We start from the raw sequence: 24,901 nt of genomic DNA on the forward strand, positions 1-24,901 counted from the left end.
GTTCGTCTTTGCACCTGAAGGAAAAACTAAGAATGTCGTTTATCAAAAGGCTCTCGAATAAGTAGTAGAAGATTACTTCATATTACTTCGTCAATTTAGTTAAGTCTGTGTGGAATATCTCTGGTGTTGAAATATATGTTGTGAAATGCTTCTATTAGCTTAGTTTTTACCTTTTAATAATTACATTTCTATTTGTTTTGTGGTTTTGGTGTGCAGAATAAATTTTTGTTAACACATTCTATTTTGCTAACAGCAGTTATTAACTCGGGCGAAGCCGGGTAGTACAGCTAGTTTACTATAAAGTACATAGGAATGTGAGGCTTTTATTTCATATCTTGATCAAATTGTGTGAGCCCATCTGCCTGACAGGCACTTTGCTAAACAAATTCACCTTTCCTGGGCTTGTGCCTCTAAAATGATCGCAGAGCAGGTAGAATGCAGCTTCAATATGTTCTGTTCTAATTAAAAATGGCCTTTGTCTACGTTCACAGGAACATATTTGCGTTGCTTCTGTGCACAGCAGACTACACCACAAACAGAACACAGCTGAATGTTAGCCTATGTGTTAGTGAACATGCGTGATTTTCAACATAGACATCAGGCCCATGTGAAAAAATAAACACAACATGTGCAGATCTGGTCAATTTATGGACTACACTAATAGATGTAAATAGTAGGTCACTCCTGCGCCCATAGACTATGTGAAGAATCACTAGGAGCTGCACACGGAGTCAGTAATGTCCACAATTTGCAGATGTGACTGTCCTGTCAAGTAAAGTGCTAATTTGAGCTTAACTTTAGGCAGATATGAAAAGTCCATGAGGCAGCCACAAAACATGCAACAGTGCACGAGAGTGGTAAGATATATTATTCGCGTTGTGTGCACAGGTTGGTTGAAATTGCATTACTGCTATTGGTAGAAATGAGCTTCTTGGTGTGCACACGGAAAAAGCTCTGTGAGCCCATCGGCCATGACAAGTTGTCCCTACACCAACTGAGAGGAGCCCAGAAAAGAATTACGGAACAAATCCCTGTCAGTATGTCATAGCAAAGAGATTCTCAGTTAAGTCATTCTGCAGCAAGGAATAGACAATGCAACACAAAGGCTAAAGAAAGTTTGAGTCTGAAAGTGATTTACCTACACATGATTCAGGGTTTGGAACCAATATCCTGCACTTCTACACCGTGATTTACTCTTAGAATGGCTTTATAATCCTTTTTGAATCTTTTCCTTCTGATAACAATCATTATATGAGTCCAGGGCTAGTAGAATATGTGCCCCAAGTGCAAGGTGCCACTCGGCCAGGGTACACTGCTAGGTCAGCAAACTAACCTTTTGCCCGGGTGAGCCAAGCTGCGAGTTTTCTGTATACACAAATAAGTCATAAATTATCTAATGGTTGTAACAAAGCATTTTAAAAATTGAATAAAATCTACTGTCACTTGTTGTTAACCCATTTGTTGCAGGAAATCATGTGGACATTATGTTCGCAGATAGATCCTTTTATTATTTCTTTCCCTCCCAGCCTGTAGCATAATGAACTTTAAGAAAACATCATCAATTCTTCTCGTTCCTCCCACAACATAATAATAATAAACAGTCTTTCACAGTAATGAAATTTCCGTTCCTGAGAGATCATCTGTTTTAATTACAGCAAACCACGGCCTCTTCCCTAGTCCTCCGCCTGTCCCTGCTATCATACTTGGCACCTTATCTCCGTTCCCATGTTGTCCCTACAGATTCTGCTCCATGCCTCCTGCTTCTGTCTCCCGTTTCCTTTCATTTTCTTTTCCTCTCTGCACCTCTCTCATTGTGATGCAGATGTGCTCAATATATACTGTCCTCCTGATAAAGCATTGATATCATCTATGTTTACTGCAAAGCCGGGAATCAAAATGCAGAATTGTGATGGATAATCCTTGTGTCTGCAAAATGTGCAATGTACCTGGGGTCACACGTGAGATATCAGTTTGGCTGTCCTGAGTGCAACCACAACAAAGGACACCTATTAACTCAGGAAAACCCATGTCTATGTGTTCTATGAGGAATCTAATATTATAGAAAGGCTGGAGACATTCTTCCGTTGGCGAGAGCAGGGAATCAATACAAAGGTCAGGTCTATCTCTGGAGGACTAGCTAATGTAGTAACATGACCAACACCAAAAAAGGTGCGTTGCTTATCCAACAACAGCATATAATTAGCGATCTCATTCCCTTAGCAATCACAAATAAGTCAATAATTTTAAGGGGCAATTACACTGCACAAATATCTTGAGTCAGTGTTCCTAGTAACATTGGTTTCAGAATAATTGTGTTGTCTAAACAGGCTGATAATCACCACAAACACTTGTTTGTGGGGTGAAATTATCATTTTGAGCAAAACATCATTGTTCTTGGCAGCATATTGTCCTGTGTAAAGGACTTCCTCTGCTGAGAACAATGGTAGCCTATACCAACTGAATTATTTATTGCCATTTGTTCAGGAAGTCAGGTCTGCTGTGTAACACTAGAAGTCTCAGAGAGGGGTCATTTAACATATCTACCTTTGGAACCTTTGGAGCTCGAAATTTCTGGGACTTCTAGTGGTAAACGGGCTAGTAAAGGACCACTGACCAGCAAACATGATGCCGGTGAGTGGTCGTTTGCATAAATGAACCCTTATATATAAGACGATCTTTAATGATCCTACAGAATTTGGAATGCGTAAGAAGGTCTCCAAAATTTTCTACGACTCCTATATTTTTCAGGTGGAACATAGAGAACCTCGTTTTCTAGTGTTGATAGCCAAAACGTGTTGGGAGAATGCCTCTGATATCATCACAAGCTCTTTATGTAGATCTCTTTTATGCAGGGGTTGTTCCACATTTCTTTTGCATAACCACTTTGCCCTTCTTGTCTGCAGGGAGACTCGGGAGTTTGCCAATGGTACCGTCTGTATCAAGTGTGATAATCAATGTGAGAAGATGGATGGTGGCATCTCAACTTGTTATGGACCGGTAAGGAAATTACAACTAAACTTCTCGACTTGACAGAACGTATGTGTATTTGGAAAAAGCTGCAGCCAGAGAGCCATGGTGGGGGCTTATCTCTTAGAAACAAATGGGTGTTGAAAGTCTAACTGTTAAACCCTTTTCACACCCATATATTTTGTCTTTCAGAGAAGAGTTGGGAGGCTCCCAAACACATTAGAAACATATTAGATTGTTGACCACTCGCTGTTAGTGGCCGTTTTGTCTAATTTTAATATACTGTGTGTACCTTAAAAATCCCTATAATTACAGTAGTCTACAATTCCTTAGTTAACTCTTGGTTGCTCAAGTTTTGGCATCTATCTATCCACTTTATTTCACTCAATCAGAGGTGCACATTCCATAGGTGCAACCTGTGCAGATGCATAGGGGGCCAAGAAGTAATGGGCCCACCTCCAACTCCAAAGCAGGATTGTGCATTATGATGAGTTATCGGACTACAGAGAGCCTGTATCCTGTTATTGCACAGGGGTCCTCTTCTGTCTGTGTCTCCTTTTGAATCCATCTTTGAACATTTAATTGGGTCTTCCGGAAGCAGGTCCATTGAGTAGGACTGAAACCTGGCACACATGGATGAACACTGGCTCTTTTTGTATTTCTTTTTATATCATTTGGACAAGAGCCCAGAGGTTTTTCTATAGACAGATGCATGTCTATGACCTCTAAATGAAAAATTGTAGTTTACATTATTCAGGATCACATTGATTGCTCTTTTTTCTCCTGCACAATTATGCTTTCATTCAGGTTGCTTTCTTACATATTGAAGGACTGATGTTGCTGCACCTGCTGATGTGAATACCTTTATAGCTGAGATGAATAATGAGCTGATTTCATATTATCATTTTGACTTTAACGTATTTACACTTTTTAGGGTCCTGACAGCTGCGCAAAATGTTCCAACTTCAAAGATGGTCCTAATTGCGTAGAGAAATGTCCTGAAGGCCTGCAAGGGGCGCACAGCTTCATTTTTAAATATGCAGATGAGGATAGAGAATGCCGCCCCTGCCATCCTAACTGCACCGACGGGTAAGAGCCTGGGAATCATAAGATTTAACATCTTATGGATAGAGAAGATTGTGTCACTAGAGGAACCATTGATATACACTGCATATTGACTTGGGTTTCGAGCACACCATTGTTTCTAAGCTGAATTGTAGAGCTTTCTTGCCACTCCAAATATGCTGCCTTTGCAAGTGAAAGCTGTATAATATGCTGTTCTTGTCTTGTTTTAATATTGCTCAGATAATCCTTTCCTTTCAGCAGGAGCTGAAGGATAGAACTGTGCGGAGTGCAGTCAATATGTCTTGCAAGAGGATCTCCTCTCCCCCTGCCCTCATTTAGTGCCCCAGGACTATCTCTAGGAATGTATGATCAGGTCCCGCAGGGGCTGAGCAATTTAAATTGAATTGTGCACCGACAGCAAAACATGAGCATAATGTTCAGCAATTACCGGCACACTAATAAAAGCATTGTTTAGCTGAGTTCTTACCTTATTGTTACAACTGGAGATTAAATGGAGGCCTCCGAAGCCAATCCAGTTCTCACTTTCCATGGTCTCAGCATTTCACACCAAGGAGGCTTGAAATGTGCAGGGAAATCTAGAGACTGTCCCATTGGTGCTGACTGTTGCATTTGGAAACTATTCCAGGTGCCAGAACAACTAGTCTGATTATTAGTGGCCATGATGTATATGTCATACATAGGAAAACAGTTCAGAGGAGCAGGGGAGGAAGATAGAAAAAAGAGACAGAATTAACAGCAATTAACTCAAATTGCTCTGTGCTCCTGTTCCTTCACATTTCGTAGGAACTGAAGGCGCGTGGCAATGATAATCCAAGTTATTCATGGACAATAAATACATGTAGCGTTCTAGGTGGCATAATCGTCTCATGGATTTAAGATAAAGTATTTCATCTTTGGTTTTTGTACTATATCTAAGAATATATGTGTTAGAGCAGGGGTGAGGAATCTTTTTGCTGCCAAGGGCCATGTGGATATTTATACCACCCTTCGGGGGCCAAACAAACTCCACCCACAAAGTACATCCTGACTCTGGCACTGGTTTCAGGACGTAATCTTTCATTGCATGCCCTTCAGTGTTCAGTAGTGAACACCGTGTGTGTGCTCACAGAGAAAGAAGATATTTATGAACTGGTGGCAATCAAAATACAGCTGCCTGCCCAAGCACTGCGGTCCCTAAGAATCTGCCTGAGGGCCAGATAAAAGGTCATCGAGGGCCGTAAATGGCCCGGGGGCCTGAGGTTCTCCACTCCTGTGTTAAAGGGAACCTATTGGTGTATTTGAGCTGCTCAAACCACGGCCAGCATGACTCAGAGCCTGGCTGCACAATTTCAGCTAGGTATACTTTACTCTGAAACAGTCTGGTGTTTCAGGGCTAGCTCACACCAGCGTATAAATCTGGCGACTGCTATCCAATGTTATGTAGTAGCACTCAGGCTAATGTTGCTCAATGGGGCAGTGCTGATGCCCGATTTTTTTCGAATGCCACTCACCCTTTCAAGTCTATGGGTGCGTGAAAAAAACATCAGATTGCACTCTGATGATATCTGAGTGTAGTCCAATTTCTGGGAATACACGGAATGGAGAAGATGGAGAAATGTTGTTCTCCATCTCCTCCTCACAGTGGGCGCGTATTCGAGAGAATTGGATCACACTGTGCTGACACTCAGATCAAACACTAATTAGACTTTGATCAGAGTGTCACTAGCATAATTGGCTCAAATCTCTTGGATGGGAGAATTTACGAATGTGTAACCGAGTCCATAAAGAAACTATAGTCAGAAGAGCTGGCATGGGACCATAGCTGGAGATGAGATGACTCCAGAGCCACCCTGAACCTGGATGGCTTCAGGTGACTGACATATTTTCCCATAGCGAAAGACCTGTCAACCACCTTGGAGAGGCACTGGGGAAAGCAGGCCAGAGACAACAATGGACTAGTCTATTCTTATGTCCCGGAAAGATTTTCAATCTATATTTTCTCTGAAACTCCGAAGTATTTCATAGAAAATATATATAGTGGCAACCATGAAGCCAGACTCTGATTCATTTATGAGCAGCATGAATCAACTGACAGGTTCCCTTTATCTGGTCATTTGGTGGCTGATGTTGATTTGAGTATCCATATACACTCTGACAACTTGGGAATAAATGAGCTCATGGCACCATCATATCTTGGGTAAGATGGTTATTGCAATCAATTTTACTCCAGCACAACAACTTTTGGTGATTTTAAACTGTCCCCAACTAGCTTTATTTTCTTGTCACATGGCAAAAAAGTCAAATCACAGTAGAAAATATAATTCTAGGCCATCTGACAGCTAACTGACAACTAACTAGTCTTTCCATCATTTCTTATATAGCGCTTTCATATTCCACAGCACTTTACAGATATTGCCCTTGCTGTTCTATCACAATCACAATCTAAATTCCCCATCATTATGTCTTTGGAGTTTGGGAGACAACTCTGTAACCCCACTGCCGAGAACTCTATTGACTAGTATCCAGATCAGTCGTCATCATGGCTTCCACATGCTGGGAGTGACTTTCTTTTCCAGTCTGGGAGCCTTTTGTGAAGAGTTCATATGTTATTTAAGGAGCTTTTCCCAGTTCGCTCTGGTTAGATGGCTTAAGCCAGTATAAAGTGGAAGCCCGGTGTCATCTTAAGTAACAGGACCCTATTACAGTTTTCATGCTCCAACAATTAGAAACCAAGCCCTTCTCCATCTTTCTCTACTGCACAGATTTCTCGGATTCCTGATGTCACTTTTCGAGCCACCCTTTCAACTTATCCTCCCCAATGAAGGAAGTGTAGCTTATCATTTTGAATCAATCAATCCCTCTAGGGTCAAGGTTTCTACATTTGGATACCATGTAAATTAACTATTTGCCATAATCATGAACATTAGTTTAGAAATCTCCATCACACCGCATTTTGCTACCAGAATTTACACACCCTTTGAGGCCAGAGGCTTTCTGGTTTTACATTGAAATAAATGTTACAGCAAAGTCAACACTCAGCTGATTCTCATGCTTACGGGGTTTCTTAGCACTCACCTTGCACATAGCAGGAAGGAGGCCATAATCATCAACAACTCCTGGAGGCAGATGATTGCTATTGGCATTTACAATATTTTCACACCCAACTGGCACAGGAGCACCATTTAGTGCATGACTATTACTGGCACCGCTCTCAAGACATGATCCAATATTTTCTGGGACCTCACATTCTTGCTGTTATTTACTATGGCCTCCAATGTTTGAAACTTTTGCAGCCTGCTAACATTCTGTTTTCATGTATATTTCATGTGAATTGGATATGAAATATATCACACATTAACACTAGTGTTGAGCATTCCGATACCGCAAGTATCGGGTATCGGCCGATATTTGTGGTATCGGAATTCCGATACCGAGATCCGATATTTTTGTGATATCGGGTATCGGTATCGAATCAATAGGGATGTGGAAAATAAAGAATTAAAATAAAAAATATTGATATGCTCACCTCTCCGGCGGCCCCTGGACTTCACGCTGCTATCCGGGAGGCTTCTTTGTTTAAAAAGCGCGCCTTTCGGACCGGTGAATTACGTCCCGGCTTCTGATTGGTCGCGTGCCGCCCATGTGACCGGCACGCGACCAATTAGAGGCCGCGACGTCATTCGCAGGTCCTCAATTCCTAGAATTAGCAGTTTTGTGAATGAGAATGACGTCGCGGCTTCTGATTGGCCGCGTGCCGCCCATGTGACCGGCACGTGGCCAATCAGAAGCCGCGACATCATTCTCATTCACAAAACTGCTAATTCTAGGAATTGAGGACCTGCGAATAACGTCGCGGCCTCTGATTGGTCGCGTGCCGGTCACATGGGCGGCACGCGACCAATCAGAAGCCGGGACGTCATTCACAGGTCCGAAAGGCGCGCTTTTTAAACAAAGAAGCCTCCCGGTTAGCAGTGTGAAGTCCAAGGGCCGCCGGAGAGGTGAGCATATCAATATTTTTTATTTTAATTCTTTATTTTACACATCCCTATGGATCCCAGGGCCTGAAGGAGAGTTTCCTCTCCTTCAGACCCTGGGAACCATGAGAATACCTTCCGATACTTGATGTCCCATTGACTTGTATTGGTATCGGATATCGGTATCGGCGATATCCGATATTTTTCGGGTATCGGCCGATACTATCCGATACCGATACTTTCAAGTATCGGACGGTATCGCTCAACACTAATTAACACACAACTATTGCCATAGAAAGACCTTCTTTGGTTAAAGATTAACTAAACTTTCCCTTATTTAATAGTTTTGTCCAGCATGGAAAGTTCTAGAACTTTACAAATTGCATTATTTGAGGATTCTTATTAATTCTCGTAGAGAAAAATTGCAAGTAAGTAGCTTCCAAATCCCAGCTTTTCCGTATTTGCCTGCCTTCATCTGCATTGACAGATGATGGCAGTGAACACATCAACACCCGTCTCCTCTTCTGATTGTTGTGCTGATCAGAGTAATCTACTGCAGCAGCTTATTGCCAGAGCTAGTGAGACATACATGTGCTGTGCTGACCCATCGATACTATCATCTGTACTCCAAATAAGTATGTTCTAACATCAATGCACCTAAAGGCAAGCAAACAGACTGCAGAAAAACATTCTACTCCTCTTTGGTCAGAACTAGAGTTGAGCGACCTTGACCTTTTTAGAGTCGAGCCGGGTTTCGCGAAACCCGACTATCTCAAAAGTCGGGTCGAGTGAAATCGGCCGAATATGGCGAAAAGTCGGGATCGACCGAAACACGAAACCCAATGCAAGTCAATGGGGCAGCATAGTCGGCAGTGAGTGGGGGCCAGGAAAACACCTAGAGTGCCCATTTTAATGTCAAAACCATCCATTCTTCTTAATGAAGCTTGTCAAGCGTAATTTACCTTATAATAATTGGAAGGCATTTGAAATTGGGGGTCATTTGGCTAAAGTTGTGTGGGGTAGGGCTGGTTCAAGTAATTAGTGGGCCCAGGAAATCTGGACCACGTCACGGCAGTGGAGCAGGGAGAGGTAAGTATTTCAACTTTGCAAGTGCTGTGATCCTGAGCAAGCAGGGGGGGCCCACTTGTTGGCATTGGCACTGGCACAGGGCCCCTCAAAGTACAACGGTGTGTTTGCACGGCGGGGGCGCCTCCCACCGGCAGCAACACTTTTGCGTACTATGAGAGGCCCTGTGCCAGTGACGTCGCCAACTAGTATTCCTCCCCCCACCTGATGAAGGAACCTGCACTTTCATCTGCACCTTCCTCTTTGTCCCCGTGTAAGGTGGTATGGTATGCGGGAAGAGCAACCTGACTTTCAGCAGGGTCACAATGTTGTTGTGTAGCATGCACGGGGAATGTTGCGTTATGGGTCAATGTACCAGCAGACTCATCTATCACTGGCTGGGCAATGGGCACGATGAAGTGGAAACACAGATATAGGCCCAAAGAATAAAGTGGGCTAAATGCAGTTCAAAATTGGTAACACAGGAATAACCAGGGGGCATTGCAGTGGAGGACAACTGGAATGAGAGGCTGACACAGAGAGTAGGGCCAAATCAGTAAGTAGTCGAAATGCAGTTCAAAATTGGCAACCGTAGTAAACAGGCGGCACAGCTTTGTTCAGTGGAGGAGAACAGCAAGGAGTGGCAGATACCGATAGTAGGCCCCAACCCAACTAGTAGGCCAAATGCAGTCTAACATTAACAACTACTTAACGAGAGCCTGAAAATGGAATTTCAGGACAGGAAACCAGGAGAACAGCAAGGAGTGGCAGACACCGATAGTAGGCCCCAAACCAACTAGTACGCCAAATGCAGTTGTTCCATTTAACCACAATTTAATGAGAGCCTGAAGATAGAAGCTCAGGAAAGGCAACCTGGGGAACACCTTGGAGTGTAACACACCATCTCTCTCCACCCCATACCCATTTTGTAGGCCTAATGCAGTGTACTTTTCTACAACTACTAAACGAGAGTCGGAAGACCGAAGCTATGGCAGGGAAACCTGGGGAACACCTTGGAGTGTAACACACCATCTCTCTCCACCCCATACCCAATTTGTAGGCCTAATGCAGTGTAGTTTCCAAGAACTACTAAACGAGAGCCGGAAGATCGAAGCTCAGGAAAGGCAACCTGGGGAACACCTTGGAGTGTAACACACCCTCTCTCTACACCCCATACCCAATTTGAAGGCCTAATGCAGTGTAGTTTCCAAGAACTACTAAACGAGAGCCGGAAGATCGAAGCTCAGGAAAGGCAACCTGGGGAACACCTTGGAGTGTAACACACCCTCTCTCTACACCCCATACCCAATTTGAAGGCCTAATGCAGCGTAGTTTCCAACAACTACTAAACGAGAGCCGGAAGATCGAAGCTCAGGAAAGGCAACCTGGGGAACACCTTGGAGTGTAACAAACCCTCTCTCTACACCCCATACCCAATTTGTAGGCCTAATGCAGCGTAGTTTCCGACAACTACTAAACGAGAGCATGAAGATCGAAGCTCAGGAAAGGCAACCTGGGGAACACCTTGGAGTGTAACACACCCTCTCTCTACACCCCATACCCAATTTGAAGGCCTAATGCAGTGTAGTTTCCAAGAACTACTAAACGAGAGCCGGAAGATCGAAGCTCAGGAAAGGCAACCTGGGGAACACCTTGGAGTGGAACACACCATCTCTCTACACCCCATACCCAATTTGAAGGCCTAATGCAGCGTAGTTTCCAACAACTACTAAACGAGAGCCGGAAGATCGAAGCTCAGGAAAGGCAACCTGGGGAACACCTTGGAATGTAACACAACGTCTCTCTACACCACGGAAGGGCTGATTCTTAGGAAGGAAGGCTGTTGGAAATAAGCATTGCGCGTCCGAGGGTGATTATATTCTTATTATGTATATACTCACCCTCGGACGCGCCCTGCTTCTTTATTTGGAATGAATGTTTATTTGCAATGTGGTGTTGACTTTCTCTATTATTTTGGTAATTAATGATTTTATTATTTTCATTGTTTTGCATCTTCTCGGCAATAATATAAAGAAGACGCGACAGGACAACACTCGGTGGATGCCATATCTGTGTTTTCAATTTAAAAAACCTTTCAGTTAACTACTTGCAGGATAAAGTAATTGTAGCTGGTGGCCATTTTTAGTACTGTACCAGATTTTAGTTGTGTGTTTGTTTTTAATGTTAAAATGTCTGCATTTGATATCTCACCAGTATTTTCTTTTTTATAAGCAAAATACTTTTTTTTTTATTTTATGATGTTGGTTCAAGGGGTACACGGGCAGCAGTAGACAGGTCAGTGGAGGCCTAGTGGAAGGAGGGACCGCAGACAGGCTTCGAAGCCCTAACATAATAAATTGGGCTGCCTGTAGGCAGTTTAAAATTGGTTCCAGGGGAACACGGGCAGCAGTAGACAGGTCAGTGGAGGCCTAGTGGAAGGAGGGACCGCAGACAGGCTTCGAAGCCCTAACATAATAAATTGGGCTGCCTGTAGGCAATTTAAAATTGGTTCCAGGGGAACACGGGCAGCAGTAGACAGGTAAGTGGAGGCCTAGTGGAAGGAGGGACCGCAGACAGGCTTCGAAGGCCTAACATAATAAAATGGGCTGGCTGTAGGCAATTTAAAATTGGTTCCAGGGGAACACGGGCAGCAGTAGACAGGTCAGTGGAGGCCTAGTGGAAGGAGGGACCGCAGACAGGCTTCGAAGGCCTAACATAATAAAATGGGCTGGCTGTAGGCAATTTAAAATTGGTTCCAGGGGAACACGGGCAGCAGTAGACAGGTAAGTGGAGGCCTAGTGGAAGGAGGGACCGCAGACAGGCTTCGAAGGCCTAACATAATAAATTGGGCTGCCTGTAGGCAATTTAAAATTGGTTCCAGGGGAACACGGGCAGCAGTAGACAGGTAAGTGGAGGCCTAGTGGAAGGAGGGACCGCAGACAGGCTTCGAAGGCCTAACGTAATAAAATGGGCTGGCTGTAGGCAATTTACAATTGGTTCCATGGGAACACGGGCAGCAGTAGACAGGTCAGTGGAGGCCTAGTGGAAGGAGTGACGGCAGACAGGCATCAAAGGCCTAACATCATAACATTGGGCTGTTGGCAATTTAAAATTGGTTCCAGGGGTACACGGGCAACAGTGGTCTGGTCAGTGGAAGTCTAGTGGAAGGAGTGACGGCAGACAGGCATCAAAGGCCTAACATAATAACATTTGGCTGTTGGCAATTTAAAATTGGTTCCAGGGGTACATGGGCAACAGTGGTCTGGTCAGTGGAAGTCTAGTGGAAGGAGTGACGGCAGACAGGCTAAGAAGGCCTAACATAACAAAATTGGGCTGGCTGTAGGCAAGTTTAAATTGGTTCCAGGGGAACACGGCCAGCAGTGGCCTGGTCAGTGTAGTAGTTGTAGAAAGAACGGACCGCAGACAGGCTTCGAAGGCCTAACATAACAAAAATGTCAAAACAATGGTATTGTCAGTGCCAGGCATTGAAGGATGTCAGCGCATAGACTAAACATTGGTGAAGCTGTGAGAGATAATTTTGCTAGTGGTAGAGCACTGTTTGAGCTGGGGGGGGGAACTGTCTTGTGGCCGGCGGTAAAGGCCCAGGGCCCCTCATATTACAATGGTGTGTCTGACGTTGGGTGCGCACCACCACCGCCAGAGACACTTTATTGTACTATGAGGGACCCAGTGGCAGTGCCGTCGACCAAAAGCGGGCACACCCACCTCTTCAGACAAACAGCACTCTCACGGGTGCTGGCGCAAAGTGGCGATACCACGGCCCCATGTGGGGAGTTTGGCCATTTTGTTAGGAGTAAACATGTCGTATGCTGGACAATCAGGTGCAGAAAATTACGAGATTGGAAAAGTCATTCAGAAGAGTCCACAGGCAAGACCTTTTCATAGGAAAGTTAGGTGTCAGCCGGGCAAGGTGGGGCAAAAGATTTCGAAATCCAGTTGTGGTTCATTTTAATGAAGGTTAGATCATCTACATTTTGGGTAGCCAGACGAGTCCTTTTTTCAGTTAGTATTGAACCTGCAGCACTGAATACTCTTTCTGATAGGACACTAGCTGCCGGGCAAGCAAGCTCCTGCAATGCATATTCTGCCAATTCTGGCCAGGTGTCTAATTTGGATGCCCAGTAATCAAATGGGAATGACGGTTGAGGGAGAACGTCGATAAGGGATGAAAAATAGTTTGTAACCATACTGGACAAATGTTGTCTCCTGTCACTTTGAATTGATGCTGCAGTACCTGTCCTGTCTGCGGTCATAGCAAAATCACTCCACAACCTGGTCAGAAAACCCCTCTGGCCAACGCCACTTCTGATTTCTGCCCCTCTAACACCTCTGGTCTGCTGGTCCCTGGAGCTCGTGTGAGAACGATCACGGGCGCTGTGTGCAGGGAATGCCAGAAGCAAACGGTCAACAAGAGTTGATTGTTTTGTTGCTAATATTAGTTCCAAGTTCTCATGTGGCATAATATTTTGCAATTTGCCTTTATAGCGAGGATCAAGGAGGCAGGCCAACCAGTAATCGTCATCGTTCATCATTTTTGTAATGCGTGTGTCCCTTTTGAGGATACGCAAGGCATAATCCGCCATGTGGGCCAAAGTTCCAGTTGTCAAATCTGCGGTTGTGCTTGGTTGAGGGGCAGTTGCAGGCAAATCTACGTCACTTGTGTCCCTCAAAAAACCAGAACCCGCCCTTGCCACGCCACCAATTTCCAATGACCCCGGGAAAGCTTCCTCATTAAAAATATACTCATCCCCATCATCCTCCTCATCCTCCACCTCCTCTTCGCCCGCTACCTCGTCCTGTACACTGCCCTGACCAGACAATGGCTGACTGTCATCAAGGCTTTCCTCTTCCTCTGGTGCAGACGCCTGATCCTTTATGTGCGTCAAACTTTGCATCAGCAGACACATTAGGGGGATGCTCATGCTTATTATGGCGTTGTCTGCACTAACCAGCCGTGTGCATTCCTCAAAACACTGAAGGACTTGACACATGTCTTGAATCTTCGACCACTGCACACCTGACAACTCCATGTCTGCCATCCTACTGCCTGCCCGTGTATGTGTATCCTCCCACAAAAACATAACAGCCCGCCTCTGTTCGCACAGTCTCTGAAGCATGTGCAGTGTTGAGTTCCACCTTGTAACAACGTCTATGATTAGGCGATGCTGGGGAAGGTTCAAAGAACGCTGATAGGTCTGCATACGGCTGGAGTGTACAGGCGAACGGCGGATATGTGCGCAAAGTCCACACACTTTGAGGAGCAGGTCGGATAACCCCGGATAACTTTTCAGGAAGCACTGCACCACCAGGTTTAAGGTGTGAGCCAGGCAAGGAATGTGTTTCAGTTGGGAAAGGGAGATGGCAGCCATGAAATTCCTTCCGTTATCACTCACTACCTTGCCTGCCTCAAGATCTACAGTGCCCAGCCACGACTGCGTTTCTTGCTGCAAGAACTCGGACAGAACTTCCGCGGTGTGTCTGTTGTCGCCCAAACACTTCATAGCCAATACAGCCTGCTGACGTTTGCCAGTAGCTGCCCCATAATGGGAGACCTGGTGTGCAACAGTGGCAGCTGCGGATGGAGTGGTTGTGCGACTGCGGTCTGTGGACGAGCTCTCGCTTCTACAGGAGGACGAGGAGGAGGAGGAGGAGGAGGGGGTGCGAACGGCTACAGCCAACTGTTTCCTAGACCGTGGGCTAGGCAGAACTGTCCCAAACTTGCTGTCCCCTGTGGACCCTGAATCCACCACATTTACCCAGTGTGCCGTGATGGACACGTAGCGTCCCTGGCCATGCCTACTGGTCCATGCATCTGTTGTCAGGTGCACCTTTGTGCTCACAGATTGCCTGAGTGCATGGACGATGCGCTCTTTAACATGCTGGTGGAGGGCTGGGATGGCTTTTCTGGAAAAAAAGTGTCGACTGGGTAGCTCGTAGCGTGGTACAGCGTAGTCCATCAGGTCTTTGAAAGCTTCGCTTTCAACTAACCGGTAGGGCATCATCTCTAACGAGATTAGTCTAGCTATGTGGGCGTTCAAACCCTGTGTACGTGGATGCGAGGCTAAGTACTTCCTTTTTCTAACCATAGTCTCATGTAGGGTGAGCTGGACTGGAGAGCTGGAGATCGTGGAACTAGCGGGGGTGCCGGTGGACATGGCAGACTGAGAGACGGTGGGAGATGGTATTGTTGCCGCCGGTGCCCTAGATGCAGTGTTTCCTACTACGAAACTGGAGATTCCCTGACCCTGACTGCTTTGGCCTGGCAAAGAAACCTGCACAGATACTGCAGGTGGTGCAGAAAATGGTGGCCCTACACTGCCGGAAGGGATGTTGCGTTGATGAGTAGCTTCATTGGCCGAGGGTGCTACAACCTTAAGGGACGTTTGGTAGTTAGTCCAAGCTTGCAAATGCATGGTGGTTAAATGTCTATGCATGCAACTTGTATTGAGACTTTTCAGATTCTGCCCTCTGCTTAAGGTAGTTGAACATTTTTGACAGATTACTTTGTGCTGATCAATTGGATGTTGTTTAAAAAAATGCCAGACTGCACTCTTTCTAGCATCGGATACCTTTTCAGGCATTGCAGACTGAGCTTTAACCGGATGGCCACGCTGTCCTCCAACAGGTTTTGACTTTGCCACGCGTTTTGGCCAAGATACGGGCTCGGCAGATGGAACCTGTTGCGATGTTGATGCCTGCTGCGGCCCCTCCTCCTCCGCTTCAGAACTGCTGCCGCCTGCACCCTGTTCCCCCAATGGCTGCCAATCGGGGTCAAGAACTGGGTCATCTATTACCTCTTCTTGTAGCTCGTGTGCAACTTCGTCTGTGTCACCGTGTCGGTTGGTGGTATAGCGTTCGTGATGGGGCAACATAGTCTCATCAGGGTCTGATTCTTGATCAGCACCCTGCGAGGGCAATGTTGTGGTCTGAGTCAAAGGACCAGCATAGTAGTCTGGCTGTGGCTGTGCATCAGTGCACTCCATGTCAGATTCAACTTGTAATGGGCATGGACTGTTAACTGCTTCACTTTCTAAGCCAGGGACGGTATGTGTAAAGAGCTCCATGGAGTAACCCGTTGTGTCGCCTGCTGCATTCTTCTCTGTTGTTGTTTTTGCTGAAGAGGACAAGGAAGCGACTTGTCCCTGACCGTGAACATCCACTAACGACGCGCTGCTTTTACTTTTACCAGTTTCACGAGAGGAGGCAAAAGAGCTAGAGGCTGAGTCAGCAAGATAAGCCAAAAATTGCTCTTGATGCTCCCGGCTTTAAAAGCGGTTTTCCTACTCCCAGAAAAGGGAGGGTTCGAGGCCTTGTGTAGCCAGACGACGAACCTGGCTCCACAGCTCCAGACTTAGGTGCAATATTTTTTTTCCCACGACCACCTGATGCTCCACCACTACCACTACCCTCATTACCAGCTGACAATGAACGCCCCCGGCCACGACAACTTCCACCAGACTTCCTCATTGTTTTAAAAACGTAAACAAACTAACGGTATTTGTTGCTGTCACACAAATTACACGGTGAGCTATAACTTCAGTATGATTTAGCTACCCCTTTACAGGTGGGTGAGACCACAACGAAAATCAGCCACAATGTTACACACTCTGTTGTTGTTGGCAACAAATGAGATGGCACACACGCAGGACTGTCACTGAAGCGCAAATGTAAATATTTATCTCCCACTGATTTGTGTTTGTTTTTTTCAAAAGGGAGACTTCAGAAAAAAAAAAATTAAAAAAAAATTATTTTTTACAGAAGAATTTATAAAACAAATAAAATTAAATGATTGTTTCAGGGAGAATTTAGGAAAAAAAAAAAAAAGGCTTTGTAGGGCCCACTGAGTGAGAGAGGACGCACACAGGAGTCAGGAGTGGCACACAAGCCCAGAGGCCAATATTAATCTCCCACTGATTGATTTATTGATTTTTTCAGGTAGAATTTAGAACCCAAATCAAGCAAAAAAATTAATAGGCTTTCTATGGCCCACTGAGTGAGAGATGGCACACACAGGAGTAAGGAGTGGCACACAAGCCCTGAGGCCAATATTTTTCTCCCACTGATTGATGTTGTGATTTTTTCTGGTAGATTTTGGAACCCAAATCAAGCAAAAAAATAAATAGGCTTTCTATGGCCCACTGAGTGAGAGATGACACAGACAGAGATGGCACTCTAGCAGAAATGTCAATCTTAATCTCCCACAAAAAAAAAAAAAAAAAAAAAGGAACTGTCCTTCAATTACCTGCAGTAATCTCAGCCAGGTATGGCAGGCAGCAATAAGGAGTGGACTGATGCACAAATTAAATAAAAAGTGTGGACAAACAAACAAGATAGCTGTGCAGAAAGGAAGGAACAAGAGGATTTGTGCTTTGAAAAAAGCAGTTGGTTTGCACAGCGGCGTACACACAGCAATGCAGCTATCAGGGAGCCTTCTAGGGCAGCCCAATGAGCTACAGCGCTGAGGAAAAAAAAAAAAAAAGGAGCTTCCACTGTCCCTGCACACCGAAGGTGGTGTTGGACAGTGCAAATCGCTACAGCACAAGCGGTTTGGTGGTTAATGGACCCTGCCTAACGCTATCCCTGCTTCTGACGAAGCGGCAGCAACCTCTCCCTAAGCTCAGATCAGCAGCAGTAACATGGCGGTCGGCGGGAACTCCCCTTTATAGCCCCTGTGACGCCGCAGACAGCAAGCCAATCACTGCAATGCCCTTCTCTAAGATGGTGGGGACCAGGACCTATGTCATCACGCTGCCCACACTCTGCGTTTACCTTCATTGGCTGAGAAATGGCACTTTTCGCGTCATTGAAACGCGACTTTGGCGCGAAAGTCGCGTACCGCATGGCCGACCACGCACAGGGGTCGGATCGGGTTTCATGAAACTCGACTTCGCCAAAAGTCGGCGACTTTTGAAAATGTTCGACCCGTTTCGCTCAACCCTAGTCAGAACTAGTGTTGAGCGATACCGTCCGATACTTGAAAGTATCGGTATCGGATAGTATCGGCCGATACCCGAAAAATATCGGATATCGCCGATACCGATATCCGATACCAATACAAGTCAATGGGACACCAAGTATTGGAAGGTATTCTGATGGTTCCCAGGGTCTGAAGGAGAGGAAACTCTCCTTCAGGCCCTGGAATCCATATTAAGGTGTAAAATAAAGAATTAAAATAAAAAATATTGATATATTCACCTCTCCGGCGGCCCCTGGACATCACGCTGGTAACCGGCAGGCTTCTTTGTTTAAAATGAGCGCCTTTAGGACCTGCGAATGACGTCGCGGGTTCTGATTGGTCGCGTGCCGCTCATGTGACCGCCACGCGAACAATCAGAAGCCGCGACGTCATTCGCAGGTCCTTAATTCCTAGAATTAGGAGTTTAGTGAATGAGAATGATGTCGCGGCTTCTCATTGGTCGTGTGCCGGTCACATGAGCGGCACGCGACCAATCAGAACCCGCGACGTCATTCGCAGGTCCTAAAGGCGCTCATTTTAAACAAAGAAGCCTGCCGGTTACCAGCGTGATGTCCAGGGGCCGCCGGAGAGGTGAATATATCAATATTTTTTATTTTAATTCTTTATTTTACACATCCCTATCGATCCGATACCGATACCCGATACCACAAAAGTATCGGCTCTCAGTATCGGAATTCTGATACCGCAAGTATCGGCCGATACCCAATACTTGCGGTATTGGAATGCTCAACACTAGTCAGAACTCATCTGGAATACGGTGTCCAGTTTTGGGCACGATATTTTTAAAAAGACATCAACAAACTGGAACAAGTCGGTAGTTTTTTATGTGGGCAATTTTCGCCGACTTTCTTCTGTGCTGCAGAGCATCTCACCTATAATTCTATGCTATTTTCTGTCCCGCAGAGCATCTCACCTATAATTCTATATTATTCTTCTGCCCTGCAGAGCATCTCACCTATAATTCTGTGTTATTCTTCTGCCCTGCAGAGCATCTCATGTATACATGCATATACTATCCCCCTGTCCTACAGAGCATTTAACCTATAATTCAGCCTGCAGGCAATTTTCTGTGGGCAATCTTCACATTGCACCTCTAATATCATGGATCTGAAACTTTGTGATGCTGCAATTGGCAATTTTCTGTGTGGGCAATTTTCCGTGTGGGCAATTTTCCATGTGGGCAATTGTCCGTGTGGGCAATTTTCCGTGTGGGCATTTTTCCTGTGGGCAATTTTCCTGTGGGCAATTTTCCTGTGGGCATTTTTCCTGTGGGCATTTTTCTGGTCACCGCTATTGCCAGTGTTAATATGTGATCTGCAATTATCGGTTTTAGCCAGGATGTCGAGGAGCGAGCAGTAGGGGAGACGACTAATGAGTCTTATAAATTTCCCATAGCTGCAATTGCTGGTGAAAGTGAGGAACAGGAGGAAATTGCTGATATGTCTGAATTAGAAGCATTGCATGATAAGTTTGGGACTGATCAGCCTAGCAACACTACATTATTGAAAGAGAAAATGCTAAAGTGCCTCAATATAAAGAGTTTCCACACGTGACCGAAAATTGGAAGTTCCCCTTCCCAGAAAATTGTGTTTAATTAAAGTGTGACTAAACATTGTTATTATTATTATTATTATTTGTTTATTTATAATTCTGTCCAGATAGGAACATTCTGAAACTTTCACAATTAATTTATTAGGGGATTTGTCTCAATTCTTGTAAATAAAGCAATTGCTTGTAAGTGTCTTATGTAACTCAATCATAGAATCATAGAATATTAGAGTTGGAAGGGACCTCCAGGGTCATCATGTCCAACCCCCTGCTCAATGCAGGATTCATTAATCTCAGACAGATTTCTGTCCAGCCTCTGTTTGAAGACTTCCATTGAAGCAGACCTCACCACCTCTCGTGGCAGCCTCTTCCACTCACTGATCTCCCTCACTGTAAGAATGCTTTTCTAATATCTAATCTGTATCTTCTCCCTTCTAGTTTCATTCCATCGCTTCTCGAGTTTCCATGTGCAAATGAGAATAAGGCTGATCCCTCTACACTGTGACATCCCTTCAGATATTTGTAGACAGCTATTAAATCTCCTCTTAGCCTTTTTTTTGTAAACTAAACATTCCCAAATTCTATAAACGTTCCTCATAGGATATCATTCTCATTCACTAAACTCCTAATTCTAGGAATTAAGGACCTGCGAATGACGTCGCGGCTTCTGATTGTTCGCGTGGCGGTCACATGAGCGGCACGCGACCAATCAGAACCCGCGACGTCATTCGCAGGTCCTAAAGGCGCTCATTTTAAACAAAGAAGCCTGCCGGTTACCAGCGTGATGTCCAGGGGCCGCCGGAGAGGTGAATATATCAATATTTTTTATTTTAATTCTTTATTTTACACATCCCTATCGATCCGATACCGATACCCGATACCACAAAAGTATCGGATCTCGGTATCGGAATTCTGATACCGCAAGTATCGGCCGATACCCGATACTTGCGGTATCGGAATGCTCAACACTAGTCAGAACTCATCTGGAATACGGTGTCCAGTTTTGGGCACGATATTTTTAAAAAGACATCAACAAACTGGAACAAGTTCAGAGAAGAGCTACCAGGATGGCGAGAGGACTGCAAATAATATCCTATGAGGAACGTTTATAGAATTTGGGAATGTTTAGTTTACAAAAAAAAGGCTAAGAGGAGATTTAATAGCTGTCTACAAATATCTGAAGGGATGTCACAGTGTAGAGGGATCAGCCTTATTCTCATTTGCACATGGAAACTCGAGAAGCGATGGAATGAAACTAGAAGGGAGAAGATACAGATTAGATATTAGAAAAGCATTCTTACAGTGAGGGAGATCAGTGAGTGGAAGAGGCTGCCACGAGAGGTGGTGAGGTCTGCTTCAATGGAAGTCTTCAAACAGAGGCTGGACAGAAATCTGTCTGAGATTAATGAATCCTGCATTGAGCAGGGGGTTGGACATGATGACCCTGGAGGTCCCTTCCAACTCTAATATTCTATGATTCTATGATTGAGTTACATAAGACACTTACAATCAATTGCTTTATTTACAAGAATTGAGACAAATCCCCTAATAAATTAATTGTGAAAGTTTCAGAACGTTCCTATCTGGACAGAATTATAAATAAACAAATAATAATAATAATAATAACAATGTTTAGTCACACTTTAATTAAACACAATTTTCTGGGAAGGGGAACTTCCAATTTTCGGTCACGTGTGGAAACTCTTTATATTGAGGCACTTTAGCATTTTCTCTTTCAATAATGTAGTGTTGCTAGGCTGATCAGTCCCAAACTTATCATGCAATGCTTCTAATTCAGACATATCAGCAATTTCCTCCTGTTCCTCACTTTCACCAGCAATTGCAGCTATGGGAAATTTATAAGACTCATTAGTCGTCTCCCCTACTGCTCGCTCCTCGACATCCTGGCTAAAACCGATAATTGCAGATCACATATTAACACTGGCAATAGCGGTGACCAGAAAAATGCCCACAGGAAAAATGCCCACAGGAAAATTGCCCACAGGAAAATTGCCCACAGGAAAAATGCCCACACGGAAAATTGCCCACACGGACAATTGCCCACATGGAAAACTGCCCACACAGAAAATTGCCAATTGCAGCATCACAAAGTTTCAGATCCATGATATTAGAGGTGCAATGTGAAGATTGCCCACAGAAAATTGCCTGCAGGCTGAATTATAGGTTAAATGCTCTGTAGGACAGGGGGATAGTATATGCATGTATACATGAGATGCTCTGCAGGGCAGAAGAATAACACAGAATTATAGGTGAGATGCTCTGCAGGGCAGAAGAATAATATAGAATTATAGGTGAGATGCTCTGCGGGACAGAAAATAGCATAGAATTATAGGTGAGATGCTCTGCAGCACAGAAGAATGTCGGCGAAAATAGCCCACATAAAAAACTACTGACAAGTTTATTAAGAACAGTTTATTAAGGAGTTCTAATAACAACAATAACTTAAGTTTATTAAACAATCATTGCACACTATCTATCTCAGCCAGCAGCACCCTGCTTTTGGTGGGCTCCCACTGAGATGATAATGTATTAGATTTGACCTGCAGTCCCATGTCACTCCACAGATAATACAGTGATCCTTTGGTGGGTACTGACAGCAGTGGCTCCTCTGGATCACACTGCTGCTGGGTCTGCCTGTGCTGCTGTTCTGGGCTGATGGGAGGAGTAAGGCAGAATCAGTAGGGAGATGAGAGCAGACTAGATCTATCTATTACTGATAATGGCAGACTGCTAGAAACCAGAGATCTTCAGCATGTTTGCAGTTTTGCACTAGGTCAGCTGTAAATCACATGTTGATCACACATCTTGTGAACATCCTCACCTTTCACCTCAAATATCATAGATGTGAAACTTTGTGATACTGCAATTGTCAATTTTCCATGTGGGCAATTTTCCGTGTGGGGAATTTTCCGTGTGGGTAATTTTCCATGTGGGCAATTTTCCGTGTGGGCAATTTTCCTGTGGGCATTTTTCAGGGAACCGGCAAAAGCATACACAGTTGTATTTTGTTCCTCTTAACTTGTTCTTTCAGGGTATGTGTCCACGGTCAGGATTGCATCAGGATTTGGTCAGGATTTTACTCAGGTAAAATCCTGACCAAATCTGCACCGGAGGTCACTGGCAGGTCACCTGCATTGTCCTTGCATTGTTTCAGCATTGTAAGGACATGCTGCGTTCTTAAAAGACGCGCCGCATGTCCGTTTCCGCAGGTATGCCGGATGCGTCTTTTAATGCAATAGTGGAAACGGGATTTCATGAAATCCCCTTCACTATGCTGTAACATCTGGACGCTGCGTGTTTGACGCTGCGGCTCTACGCAGCTGGATTTTGTTACCATAGGTATACAGTAACCTTGATTTTGCTACCATAGCTACGCAGTAAGCTTGTTTCTATCACCATAGCTATGGAGTAAGCTTGGTTCTGTTACCATAGCTATGCAGTAAGCTTGCTTCTGCTACAATAGCTATGCAGTAAATTTGGTTCTGTTACCATAGCTATGCAGTAAGCTTGGTTTTGTTACCATACAGTGGGTACGGAAAGTATTCAGATCCCTTTAAATTTTTCTCTCTTTGTTTCATTGCAGCCATTTGGTAAATTCAAAAAAGTTCATTTTAAACATTAATGTACACTCTGCATCCCACCTTGACTAAAAAAAACAGAAATGTAGCAATTTTTGCAAATTTATTAAAAAGGAAAAACTGAAATATCACATCGTCATAAGTATTCAGACCCTTTGCTCAGACACTCATATTTAAGTCACATGCTGTCCATTTCCTTGTGATCCTCCGTGAGATGGTTCTACTCCTTCATTTTGAGTCCAGCTGTGTTTAATTAAACTGATAGGAATTGATGTGGAAAGGCACACACCTGTCTATATAAGACCTCACAGCTCACAGTGCATGTCAGACCCAATGAGAATCATGAAGTCAAAGAAACTGGCCAAGTAGCTCGGTACATTGACTGTATCTGTGTAGAAACTTGTTTCTGTTACCCTATCTTTGCAGTACAATTGCTATTCAGGTGATTGTTTGATATATTAAGACTACAGTGAATTTGTTATAGTGGACTACTAGACTTTTATTTGGGATGTTGGTGTTTACATCTGAGAAAGATATCTAGTTATTTTATCAGGTTATTATATCTTGTTAATAGCAGTGAACTTACAGATACTAACTTCTAACAGCTCAATCATGTATAGTATCTGAAAATGCACAAGCATGTAGGACCACAAAATGAAAACACAAGTACACAGTCAATGAGCCCAGCAGAGCCTTTTAGTCATGGATTTAAAATTCTGTTATCATAATAGAAAAGCCCTTTAAGAAGTACTCCCAACTGGCACCTAAGAAGCGTGAATAGACAGTGCAGTATAATCTGGCTGAAGTGGGAGCCTACTCCACTCCGGCAACCTGGCCTCTTCCATATTTTACATTCAACTCCTTTCAGAGCAATTCCTTCTTCCTTGCTGCACAAACACGCTGCTTTGTTGAATTTCACTTTAACAACTGCCTTACTACAATACCTATAGTACTGATTTTATCTGATTTATGCTATACTAGATGGAGGCCTGATGCTATCGCGTCGAGAGGGTGGTAATGTGGTGTGACGTGTTCCTCTGGTGGTATCATGCAATAGGTTGGTACCAGCAGCAGTTTCCATATTGAGACACCCATCACTTGGGTGTCCCAATATGGCGGTCGGTGAACTTCCTCTGCTTGGAATTCTGGGATACGGTAACAGAACAGGGAATGAAAACATTACAAGGCAATTATATAAATAGATTCATATATGAAAAGACATTTCGATTGCTAAGAAGCTTAAAGTGTAGCTCATTTTTGTATATCATAGGCGCTGAATAGTGTTACTAATCGGTGGAGGCGGGGGTATACCGTCCATAGTTGCAGACTACACAGCTGGGCATTTCCCGACCAGTCATATCACAATTTCAGCAGTATCCACATTCTCAGATGCTTTGCATTCTCTGTGTGAACACATTGCCGCATGCAGATTATCTGTTTGTACTGGTGTGCCAAACGGCCAATCCCTGATTATAGGCTAGCTGTCTCATTTGTCATTTTGCACATGTGTATTCGCCATCTTTACTCGGACCCGCTGCACCATGATGGTGCATTTGATTTGAGGCCTAGACAGGTAAGTATCTTTGCTGGTTTTTTTTGGTGTTTTCTCTAGAATAGTGGAGGTTTTTTCCTCTTTTTCCTCCTTTTGTGGTTTTTGCAAACACCATTGAATACATAGAATAGAA

The 24,901-nt window shown here is 44.3% G+C and overlaps 1 protein-coding gene across 2 annotated transcripts in view; it reads left to right on the forward strand.

The window, feature by feature from the left end:
• The window catches only part of ERBB4 (erb-b2 receptor tyrosine kinase 4), a 1,426,503-nt gene that overhangs the window by 927,524 nt on the left and 474,078 nt on the right, over positions 1-24,901 (forward strand). For both annotated transcript variants that reach the window (XM_069733421.1, XM_069733420.1), the window contains exons 14-15: positions 2,904-2,997; positions 3,902-4,056. In XM_069733421.1, the coding sequence (XP_069589522.1) occupies positions 2,904-2,997; positions 3,902-4,056 (249 nt within the window). The remainder of the gene's footprint in view (positions 1-2,903; positions 2,998-3,901; positions 4,057-24,901) is intronic.

The sequence above is a fragment of the Ranitomeya imitator genome, chromosome 7 (genome assembly GCF_032444005.1).
Source record: "Ranitomeya imitator isolate aRanImi1 chromosome 7, aRanImi1.pri, whole genome shotgun sequence".
NCBI classification, from domain to species: Eukaryota; Metazoa; Chordata; class Amphibia; order Anura; family Dendrobatidae; genus Ranitomeya; species Ranitomeya imitator.